The sequence below is a fragment of the Eublepharis macularius genome, chromosome 10 (assembly GCF_028583425.1).
Source record: "Eublepharis macularius isolate TG4126 chromosome 10, MPM_Emac_v1.0, whole genome shotgun sequence".
Taxonomy (NCBI): domain Eukaryota; kingdom Metazoa; phylum Chordata; class Lepidosauria; order Squamata; family Eublepharidae; genus Eublepharis; species Eublepharis macularius.
In genome coordinates this window covers 18,530,216-18,542,226 of record NC_072799.1, presented here as the reverse complement: position 1 = coordinate 18,542,226, position 12,011 = coordinate 18,530,216, and the positions used below count along the sequence as shown (strand labels likewise).

Sequence of the window (12,011 nt, the reverse complement as noted above, 5' to 3'; positions counted from 1 at the left end):
CTGCAGAAGACCACCAAGAGCAGGCTTTAAAAAGCGCAGGAATCTTGTGTTGGCATCTCGGGCTTATTAATCTTATCTCAGAGGTTTATGAACTGGAACAGGAAAAATGCACTGTCAGAAAATTAAAGGCTGACTAAGCCACTCGCTGTTGTCATCTTGAAGTCCAATGGTGAAAAAATGATTAAAAATTGGAGGAACGGTTGCAGCTAACAGGAGAATTTCTTGTGGGAGTATAAAAAAGGGAGAGGTTCAGTTCAAGCAGAATAGGGTGCAGCATCTTGAAAAAAATTACAGCCCTCCAGTCTGTTTTGCTCCTAGTTATTTGGACTGGCATTGAATTTTTAGTAGCTAGAAACGTATACGTATTGTATGCAGGGATTTTTTTCAGCAGGAATGCAGTGGAACGGAGTTCCGGAACCTCTTGAAAATAGTCACATGGCTGGTGGCCCCGCCCCCTGATCTCCAGACAGAAGGGAGTTTAGATCGTCCTCCGCGCCACCAAGCGGCAGCACGGAGGGCAATCTAAACTCCCCTCTGTCTGGAGATCAGGGGGCGGGGCCACCAACCATGTGACCGTTTTAGCTGAGGGCAACCCACTGAGTTCCACCACCTCTTTTCACAGAAAAAAAGCCCTGATCGTATGTATGTGTTTGCTGTCAAGTCGCAACCAACCTATTGGTGATCCCAGCAAGGCAAATAAGGAGCAGAAGTGATTTGCTGGTGACTTCCTCTGCACAGCCACCCGAGCCTTCCTTGGTGGTCTCCTATCCAAGTATTAATGGGGCCAACCCTGTTTAGCTCCTGAAATCTGCTGATATTGAGCTCTACTGTGCTACGGTCCCACCAACTTAGATACTTACTCCATTGGTAATTCTCCTATTATATGTAAAAAGACTGGTTCTTCTCTAAAAAGAAATGGTGGTATTGGAAAATAACAAGGCAGGTTCTTACGAACAAGCTTAAGCAGAAGTTCATATAAGTGGACATGAAACTGTGTGTTGCAAGTATTAACACACACTTCCTGGCTGAAGTGAGAAAATGTGCCCTTGCCACAGTAGCAAGGGCTGTGGAAGAGGGTGGAAACGGAGTCCATTCTCGTGTTGGTTGCTGCTGTGGCCACCCCTAGGCCCTCTCCCTTTTCTCATCACATCTGTGGAACCCCCCCCCACACACACCCATTGCCTCTGTGAGGATGGACACAGAGATGTCAGTTTAAGACCCCCTGCACGCTTGATTCCTGACAACTAAGCGACTAGGCAGCTCACTTGGACTTAAGTCATCCGTCTAATTTCCAGACGCTTATTTTTTCACCTGCATATGATAAGATCAAGGGTTTGTTTTAAAACAACACTTTAAATACAAGAGTTGCCTTCTGGTTTAGGCACACCCACACAAATCTTGGGGAATGAGTCAGAAATACTCCTGCCTCAGACTTTAACCTCAAACAGATGGAATCTTGAGATGTTCAAGTTCGAGCAAAGCATATTTAGGTGGGATATCAGGAAACATTTCCTAACTCTAACAAAAAAACCCTTAAGTCGTTGGGCAATGCAACACATTCCTCAATGAAACTACGGAATCCGCCCCCCCCCCCCACGCCTTCCTTGAGAGTTTTAAAAAATGGAAGCACACCCACTGGGTTTGCCTTAGACCAGAATTGAGCCTGGAATGAAAGTGCAAAGGAATCTACAAGCGGCCCCAATCCTTGGGTATTTGCGCAGGGAAAGATACAGAAGTTCTTTCCAGGGCTTTTTTTCAGCGGGAACACGGTGGAATGGAGTTCCAGCACCGCTTAAAAAATGGTCACATGGCTGGTGGCCCCGCCCCCTGAACTCGAGACAGAGGCGCGGAGGGCAATCTAAACTTCCCTCTGTCTGGAGATCAGGGGGCGGGGCCACCAGCCATGTGACCATTTTCGCCGAGGGCGATTTAAACTTTTAAAAACTCCCCTCTTGTTCCAGCTGACCCAAAGTGACGTCATTGTGCGATGCTGAGTTCCACCACTGAGTTCCACCACCTCTTTTCCCAGAAAAAAAGCCCTGGTTCTTTCACAGATTGTATGGAGAAAAAAAGCACAGGAAATGCAAGTTGGCTGTGTTTTCTGTTCCTTTCCCATACCACACTATTCATGATACATATAAATGATAAGACTTTTTTGTGAGAAACCTCAAACATTTGCCATCCAAAATATTGAACTGTAGTAGTACCACGTGTTCCTGAATGGACATGTTCAACAAGAAGCCCTGGACCTGGGGCCTTTTTTCTGGTAAAATGAAAATGGTGATGCTTGCCACGCCTATAAGAATCACTCTACACAAGATGCTGGGACGCGTGTCCGTCAAGCGTTGGGAGATGCAATGTTAGCTGGGAAGGATAGTTTTGAAAGACAGAGCTGGTGGAGATCACGCTGGAGGGGAGGGATTCTCTCACAGTTCTCCGCTGCCTCTGGCATGCTGGACTGTCTCCCCTTCCGGAGCGTTTACCCTGCTGCCCTCCCTGCTTAAAATATTGAATTAACTGAGCCTCGGTAAGGCAAAGGCTCTGGAAGGGGAGACACTAGAAGTGGTGAAGGGCTGTGAGAGAAACCGTCCCCTCTAGAGCAATCTCTGCTGGCTCTGTCATTTAAAACTACGCTTCCTGGCTAACACTGAGCCTCCCGATATGTGAAGTACATGTGTCAAAGGTATTGTGTAGAGAGACTCTAAATAGCTCAGTATAATTTGGTGGTTTGGTTATGTGAAAGAACCCCTAGATTCAATATGGTTCAAGTGTGCCACCTACAGCGTTTTGATTCTTGGACTCCTGGGGTTGACATGAGAATACTGCTTTGTCCCTCATTCCACATCAGGGCTACCTGGCCAACTTAACCCTTTTTTGACAAAGGACAACTAGATCAGACCATTAATAGTGCAGAGCCATTAATATAGCAGGATCATCCCGTGCTAATTCTCTGGCTGGTAGCAATAGTTTCTGACATCAGAGATGGTGCTTTGCTTGGGACTGGTTAGATCCGCTAATCAGTCACAGGGGCAGCTGGCTTCGGTTAGATTCCATTGTCCATAAATGTCTGGGAGTGCCAGACTTTGTCCCCACAGTGGAACAGCCTAACATCTGGAGACCCCAAGACCAATGGGCCAGAGGTTAAGGACTTTCCACTATCTTGGTATACTGCAAGGAACTCTGTACATGCTCCGAGGAACCTGCTACAACCTAGGTAGGGTGTACTTAGCTGAGTAAGACCAACTGTATTGCTTTTTACTTGGAAGACTGTGTGCTGTGTGATCATGTGCTCTTCCCTGGGTTTTGTATTTTGTCCCCTTGCCTAACACTTTTTGAATCCACCCACCATTCCCCCCTTTTAAAAAATAATAAACCACTTTTTTATAAAGACATTTTGGTGAGCTTCTTTATTATAATAGGTTTCTCTGGGATATTTCTTTGAATCTCTTCTCTATACGCCAGATGGCCTGGACACTACAGAGTTTGCTACCAAGAGAGCCAGTTTGGTGTAGTGGCTAAGAGCACGGGACTCTAATCTGGAGAACCGGGTTTGATTCCCCACTCCTCCACTTGTAGCCAGCTGGGTTGACCTTGGGTCAATCACAGCTTCTAGGAGCTCTCTCAGTCCCACCCACCTCACAGGGTGTTTGTTGTTGTTGTGGGGATAATAATGACATACTTTGTAAACTGCTCTGAGTGGGTGTTAAGTCGTCCTGAAAAGCGGCATATAAATCGAATGTTGTTGTTGTTATTATTACCAGGTATTTTCCAAAGTTACTTTGTGATTGTGCTAGAACTGAGCTGAGATCAGTCTCAACGTTCTCAGCAGGAACCTGAGTGGTGGCAGCCAATTAACAGGGAGCTGTCCAGGGAAACCTTGGTCTAAAAGAGTTCCCAGGAAGGAAAGGCACAACTCCCAAAATCGTAACAGATTATAATATATGAATATTTGTATATTCACATATGCATATAAGTACGTTTTCAGTATACAGATATAAATACCAGGGAAGGGCAGAAAGCAAATTTCTGTGTCTTAGAATCAGAATTTGTAAGAAACCAGTTAAGAGGATAATTCCTCATTTTTTACCTTGACCTTTGTCCCTGGATTTGATTCGATGGAGAAATATCATCTGAGCTTGGGCCACTGGAGTCATCTCTCTTTAAACCTTCCGTTCTCTTCACTGGAACATGAAAAAAAAGAAGAAAATGGACTTCAGGTTACATAAATGAAAACAGTGCTGGTCTATAGGACTACGTCCTGACTGTCCATAGCTAGGCAATAAGACCCATCCTCTGCTCCTATGTGGAATATATTCTCCTGGACTTCACTGGACACAGGAGGCTAGCTTTAAAAGAGTCAGCTTAAATTTGCTTAGAATGCATTCTAAGCATGAGAATGCATAAGAGCCAGTTTGGTGTAGTGGCTAAGAGTGCAGGACTCTAATCTGGAGAGCCGGGTTTGATTCCCCACTCCTCCACTTGAAGCCAGCTGCGTGAACTTGGGCCAGTCACAGCTTCTAGGAGCTCTCTCAGCCCCACCCACCTCACAGGGTGTTTGTTGTAGAGATAATAATGACATACTTTGTAAACCACTCTGAGGGGCGTTAAGTTGTCCTGAAGGGCAGTATATAAATCGAATGTTGCTGCTACTGTTATAGGTTATCTTCTAAAAGAAACACTGGATGCCCAGTTGGGCATGTCCCTCTCAGGCTGTGGCAAACCCCTCCCTTCAGAATGAGATGTGAGGAAGGAAAATTTCCATGTACACCTGAAATTTTTATCCTGCCTTGCCTTAAAGGAGCTCAGGACAGCTTACATGACTCTTCCTTCCTCCATTTTAATCCTCACAATAATCTTGTGAGGTAATTCTTACTCAGTGAAAGTGACTGATACGTAGTCACCCTGTAAGTTTCATGGCTAAGGGGGGATTTGAATTCAGATGTCTGCCTGACACTCAAACCACTACACTTCTGTACACAGAGCTTCCTCTTTCTCAGTCTGTCTTTCAATATTTTCAGTTTGACACAGAGTTGGTACAGAAATGCAGCAAATAAAGCAGCAAAAGACAATAAAAACCTTTACACATGAAAACAGACCCAACACTAATAAGTTGACAACCCACTAGCTGAGAACCAATGCTTTAGGGACCCCAGCTTTGAAATAAAAAACAAGCAGTTTGTACCTTGTCTAAAATCTGCATCAGAAGAAATGAACGATGGGCTTTCACTGTCTGTACTGTATATGTCATTGTGGTAAGATTTGTATCGGCGTCCATGTTCTGCGAGTGATCCAAAGCAAATAAAAAAAGAGCAGGGTTAATCCAAACAACACGAGCAATGATTTCAGTATCACCTCAATTACATGGTTTTGAGATGCAGAAAAAAGACTAGTTGGATTCTTCTGCGGTAAGAGGAATCTTCCATTCCTGGAAAGTATCCTTCCATACACAGAACATATCCTACTTAGTGGAAAGAAGCCTTTAAGATAGAACCATAGAATCATAGAGTTGGAAGGGGCCATACAGAACATCTAGTCCAACCCCCTGCCCAGGGCAGGACCAGCCTAAAGCATCTCTGACAAATATTCATCCAGCCTCTTCTTGAAAACTGCCAGTGAAGGGGAGCTCACCACCTCCCTAGGCAGCTCGTTCCACTTTTGAACTACTCTGACCATGAAAAAGTTCTTCCTAATCCAACCATTTATCCTGTTCTGGAATTTATTTGCTGCAGCATGTATTGATTACCACTAATATACGTGGCACTTTAAATGACTACAATTAATTTTGTAATCCTGTTTGCCACAGTGACGGAGCAGAGCTTATGGTATCACAACTTCAGTTTTGCAAGATTTTTTTAGTGCTAAGTGAAAAGACAACATTGTAAAACGTTGTTGAACCTACAGTGGGATATAATAATCAGTTAAAGAATAAAGAAATATAAAACTTTTGTTCCTTACATTTATATTTTCAAAATGGAAAAAAAATCAAACAGCAGCCATAATTCCCTTAAAAAAACTAACAAAGATGGTAATATTTTGCAAAGCTTTTCATTTTTTTTAAAAAAAATCTCAACGAACTTTTGAGGCGCAACAGAAGACATGGCACCAACAGACAACTTGGTACAAAACATTCATCGAGTTGCAGGAAAACAAAGATGCGTTCTAAGGATTTGGGTTTTCAACATTGTGGGACTAACTCGGGGAGGGGAGCCATTTCTCTGGAAGACTGCAGAGGCGTTTTCATCTGATCTGCAACAGGGTTTCACCATATGGAGTAAAATAAGGAAAAGAAACATAAACATGTTCGGCCAAGCCATCGACTGGATTAAAGCCTTTGGAAAAGTCAGATCTCCGTGCATGCGCTGCTACAGCATCATGTGTCTGCTTTGACAAAGTGCATGGGACACCAACCCTATGCTGATGACAAACCACCAAGCAAAGGAAGATCTTTCTCATCACATGCTATCCTTTATCTGGAGATGCCAGGGATAGAGACCTTAGACATGCAAAGCATGTGCTCAGAGCCATAGCTTGTCTAGCTGCCACAGAAGAATTCAGATCTCCCTAGTGAACCCACACTTCAATGAGCACAAGCATGCTATGACAGACCACTCCCTCACTGAGAGGCCGATTTCCCTGCCAAAATTCAAATTTGCCTGCTTCGGCTGAGCAGTGTGTCTTTTATTTGTGGTTTAAAAGTCTGTTTGTCCCACCCTGATAAGCAGTTATAATTTTGGCTTTTTAGCCCAGCCCAGAAATTTGATGGGGGAAATGCAGAAGCCTTTGTGTTGGAAACGGCACTGGAGACTATATAACATTAAAAAAAAGAAACAACTTTATTGAACAGGCAGGGACAGAATAAGCATAGTCAGGGAATGAAAGTGCGAGGAAAAATTTTGTTGAAAGTACACAATACTCTTTGAGCAATCAGCAAAATAATTTCTTTGAAACTTAGTTCCTTATATGCTTAGTTCTTAACAGTGAAAAGTGTTTTATTTAATACTTTTGTTACAGAAGTAACAGTTTTTCTTCACTGAGTTCCCTTTGACAACACAGGTTTCCTGGAATTAGCTTAAAACTGTTCCCCCTCAAAACCAACTTTGCACATGTTCTTTCAAAACCTCTCTTGCAACAGCGATCTGTGCTATCAAGTCTGTTCACTCAGCAAAATACAATGCTCTGAGTATTGCCGTAACCTGACAAAAAAACCACACAAACCACATTAAAACCTGACCTGGACATCACTGGATTTATAAAACTACATATTTGAAGTACAGAGATTATATCTGACAGTAAAAGCACTTGTGTATGGTGCTTATGTTTGCTCTTGCAAGAAACCATAAAAGGAGCTATGGCTTCTGTTCTAAAATGACATAGAAAAGCAGTAAATTGATAATGGAAATGAGTTTGCGATCCCCCCACCCGTGGCAGGGGAACTCTCACTCCTACGGGCCACCTCCAGCCCTGCTCACCTGGCCATTGGGGGTGGAAACAAGAACATGCGCACACTCCTGAGCTTCCCTACTGAGCTGGTGATGGAGGAGCCCCACGAGTCGTGCTGAAGGCTAGTTCAGTAAAAGTTGCCCATTGGGAGGCAATTTTTATTGAACTGGGCTTCAGTGCGCCCCCTGGCTCCTCTGTCACACTGGAAAAGGATGTCATTTTCTGGTGTGATGGAGGAGCACGGGACCATGCACCCTGCTGCCCCCATCCCCCCGTTTTGACCCCTGGTGACCCTAAATGGAAAGGAAACAGCTGGATTTACACACAAGCTAAGTAAGCTACAGTTGAAGGCCTCAGATTATGAGGGGCCTCTATGTACAAAAGAATTGCTAAAAAATATTTTTTTTGGTAATAATGCTATAGGGCTTCTTAAACTTGACATAGCTTAGTCAGAGGTCTCCAATGTGGTGTCTGTGGGCACCACAGTACCTGCCAATACCTTTCCTGGCACTCAACACGTGTTTTTAGAAAGTGGGTGGAGCCATGTGGGGTTCTTGCCCAGTAGGGTTTCTGAATGGCCACTGGAGATATGATTTATTGTGCAGGATATTGTTTCAGATGCAGCTCTACCACAGTGTAGTTTTTTATTTTCTCTCATTCTCCCTTCTGGTGTATTTTTAAATTCTATCTCTTGTCTCCTGCACTTGGGCTTCTTTTGTGGCTCCACCTCTTTCAGCAACCATTTTGTCATTGGTTCCAACCTCTGGGGCAGCCATTTTATGGTTGTGCCCACCACCCTTTGTCAGAATTCCAAAGGTGCCCACAAGCTTTAAAAGTTAGGGAACCCAGGCTTAGGGCCTCAGTGTGTCTTAATCTGGCCCTGAAAAGCAAGTAATTGCGGGGGAAATAGTGGATACATTCACAAGTTACATGAATAGCTTCAACTACTGGTGGAGGGTCACTGGTTCAGCAGCAGAGCACCTGATTTGCATTAGAATTGCCAGCCAGTGAGAGACAGGGGACGCAGTTGCGTTGACTGGGCTTCAGGGGTGAATGTGGAAGTTACATCACACCATCAACACAACGGTGATTTTTAAACTTATTTCCCCCCCATTGTCCTAACAAGCCCTGGTTTGCATGCGCAAGATATCATGTTCAATCCTAGTCATCTATCCCTAAAAGGACCTCCGTAGCAAGTACTGAAGAAAAGCTGGCTTCACTTGGGTACCTGGAAAGCTACGGCAAGTCAGAGCAGAAAATATTGGTCTAGGTAGACCAAAGGCCTAACGTAGCACAACACAGATTCAATTGTTCATATTCTTACTAAAAAGAAGGAATAGTTACAGAAATGGGCTTAACCATGTGCCACTTCTATATGAGGAAAAAGACAATCGCATGAGGCAATCAGAGATTACCCTTCAAAGCTGCAATTGGCTAAGCAGGGAGAGGCAAAGCAAGTCAGCTTCACTCGCTCACACTCTTTTTTACTCTCACACACAACTATGGAGATGCATTTTAAATAATGGGACTCGGAAGGGTTAAAAAAACCCCTCTCCCCTCCCTCATCTTCAGCGCAGCTGACTGGGGCGGGGGTCCTTCATTAAATACAGATCTTGGCTCTCCCGTCATGTTTACTTTGGTCCCAAGGAGAGATTTGCAAACTTTCGTCTTTGTCCTTGCAGCCAATCTATAAATTAGGCCATGTTGTGCGCAGGCCGTAGTGCCATTCCACAAGGACAAATATCGCTATTAAGAGCAGAATCCCACATCCTGCAAAACACATGTTTCATTTAAAACAAAACAAAAACAAGCCTCTCTAGACAGCCAAGTGGCCGAATAACTCTTGGCTAACTACCTTCCTTATCACAGCCCCGGCCCCACATAGCTTTTGTCCATGCAGATCCCATGTTTCCCAAAATATTCTTTTTCATGACCAAAGGGGAACCCATCCCTTACCTTTTCACCTGTGCGAAAGCTAGCTGGCTCCAACCCAACATATTATCCATCTATTACTGTATTATCTTTTAGCTCCACCAGTGCACATCATTGACAATCTACAGGATTTACCAGCCAAACAAAGGGGGGGGGAAGGACAGCTCCGTAGCCCAATAGAAAATCCTCAGTGAGAAAGGATAATACAGGATATTATCCCTTCAGAGAGGGTGGGACAAAAAATAACATGGGGTAGATATCAGCAAGTGCAGTTAGATGGGAGAGGCAGGATTTGAGTCCAGTGGCACCTTAGAGAGCAACAAGATTTTCAAAGTGGAAGCTTTCAAGAGCCAGAGTTCCCTTCTTCAGACACCTGAAGAAGGGAGCTCTGACTCTCAAAAGCTTACACTCTGAAAATCTTGTTGGTCTCTAAGGTGCCACTGTATTCAAATCCTGCTGTTCCACTGCAGACCAAAACGGCTACCCACCTAAACTACATCAGAATGATGATTATATATGATTATATATTTCAAAGTATATAGGGAATGTCTGTGATATGTCCAAGAGAGGGTAAAGTAGAATTGCCAGGGGTGAAGAGTTACCAGAGATGGAACCAGAGACCCCATGGATCCATGTGCTGTTGCTTTGAGTGGTGAGCCACCATGGCTACAGGTTGAAACAGAGGGTTGGATCCTGCCATCCAACAGCAGATGAGACATTTCACTGAACGAAACTCAGTTGTTCAAGATATTGAGCAAGAGCTACTGTACAATTGGTGTTGCTGTGTACAAAAAATCAAATGGCAAAAAGCTATTAACATAGATATTAAAATCCAACTTGGAGGTGCAACGTGATTGCATTGAAGAAAGGCATTATTGGGCAGTGGGGACACTTAATGCTACGTCTTGCGCAAGTGGTAACATAAGATGGGATACAGTCAAGTTTCTCTAGTGCAAAGGCTCCTTGCAATGACTTTGTCTTTTCACTTTTGTAAGAGCTCTTGTGTAAATGGAAACGTTTTGTAAGGTTCGATTCACCTCCTAGACAATAAAGGGTGTCTAAGTTTGGAGTGGCTCCACACACCCAGGTCATTAGCTCCCCCTGACCTGGAAGGGTTATAAAGGACCTGGGAAGCCATCATATTCACCATGCCTGGTTCCTTAGCTCATGATTCCAGCTTCTAGCTCTCGCTCCACAACTGCGGAGGGCTCATCTCCAACAGGGCTCCAGGTCTCTGCATAAGTATTTGCCCCATCTTTTAACTAACTGATGCAGAACCAACTGTGCAAAATAAGCACAGATCAGCAAATCTGTATGCGGTAAAGAAGACAGGGCACTCCACCTTTCTTGATGCAGCATATTGTTTGGGTTTCAGCATGGCATATACGGCTAGGTTATTTTGCAGATGAGAAATCAAGACCTGCCCCAAGTCCACACACTAAGTCAATGGCCTTGTGGGTACGATTCAATGGGCCACTCTGGCTCTCACAACGTATTCGAATGCACAGGCTCTCGCCAGCAGATCTTCACTGAACACAATCCTGTTTGCTCAAGCTCTAACTGGCCTTGACATTCAGACATAGGTGCAAACCAGTCACTCAAGTCACAGGAACAGACCACTTCCTTTAGGTAAGCCGTAGCTCTAACAATATATATCACGTCTTATCTTGGTTGGGGATAGGGACTTGCCCTCCCCAACAGGTGACTGCTCTGGGAGAGGGAAGAGATTGGGTGTCTGCCATTATGAAAGAAGCTTCTAAGGTATGTCTGCCTCATCATCTGAGAGGCAGCTGAGCAAGGAGGCTGGGAGATGATGCAACAGGAATTGGAGGGGGTAAGAGACCATCTTCTGAGCATGCATGGATTGCCATGCTCTCTTTAAAAGCGGCAGGACCTCAGCTGATGAGAAAGGTCTTCATTGGCCATTTCCACACACGTTGAATAATGCACTTTCAATGCACTTTAGCAATCCTTTGGAAGTGGATTTTTTTTGTTTCACACATGGAAAAGCAGTTCCAAATGTTCACTAAAGAGTACTGAAAGTGGATTATCCAACGTGTGTGGAAGCAGCCAATGGCTGATTCCACACACGTTGGATAATGCACTTCCAATCCTCTTTATAGATCATTTGGAATGGATTTTTTCGTGTGCGGAACAAAAAATCCATCTCAAACGATTGATAAAGTGCATTGAAAGTGCATTATCCAATGTGTGCAGAATCAGCCACTGTTTAGTCTACAAACAGCAGTTTTGGGGTGGGCAAGATCAGGTTGGAGGCAAAACCACACCTCTTTCAAGAACCTGGGGCCCACAGAGGGAAGGGCCAGTGGGGGAGGGGAACAAAACCCAAGCAAGAGGGAGTGCACAGATAACATACTCCTGATAAGTTTTCTATATATTCCAAGACTAACATCCTGTACATTTTTATCTAAAGAAGTGCGAGGTACCTCTCTTTGTATTTCCTAATACAGAGGAAGTGGGAATTCATTCATTTTAAGGAACATTTCTTGACTCCAGTACAAATTGGGAGTTTCCTCACTTACTTCTACCAAAGCAGGGGGGCGGGGAGTCTTTCTAGAGTTAACAATATTAAAACCATCAGAATATTTTTGCCTGTTGTCTCCAAATCCTTCCTGCTT

The 12,011-nt window shown here is 44.1% G+C and overlaps 1 protein-coding gene across 1 annotated transcript in view; it reads right to left on the bottom strand.

Annotated features, from left to right (window-relative positions):
• Positions 1–12,011, bottom strand: part of PTPN13 (protein tyrosine phosphatase non-receptor type 13) — a 195,898-nt gene that overhangs the window by 77,323 nt on the left and 106,564 nt on the right. Inside the window, exons 8-9 of the mRNA XM_054989766.1 lie at positions 5,183–5,278; positions 4,088–4,181 (exon numbers count right to left, since the gene is read on the bottom strand). Coding sequence (XP_054845741.1) covers positions 4,088–4,181; positions 5,183–5,278 — 190 coding nt within the window. The remainder of the gene's footprint in view (positions 1–4,087; positions 4,182–5,182; positions 5,279–12,011) is intronic.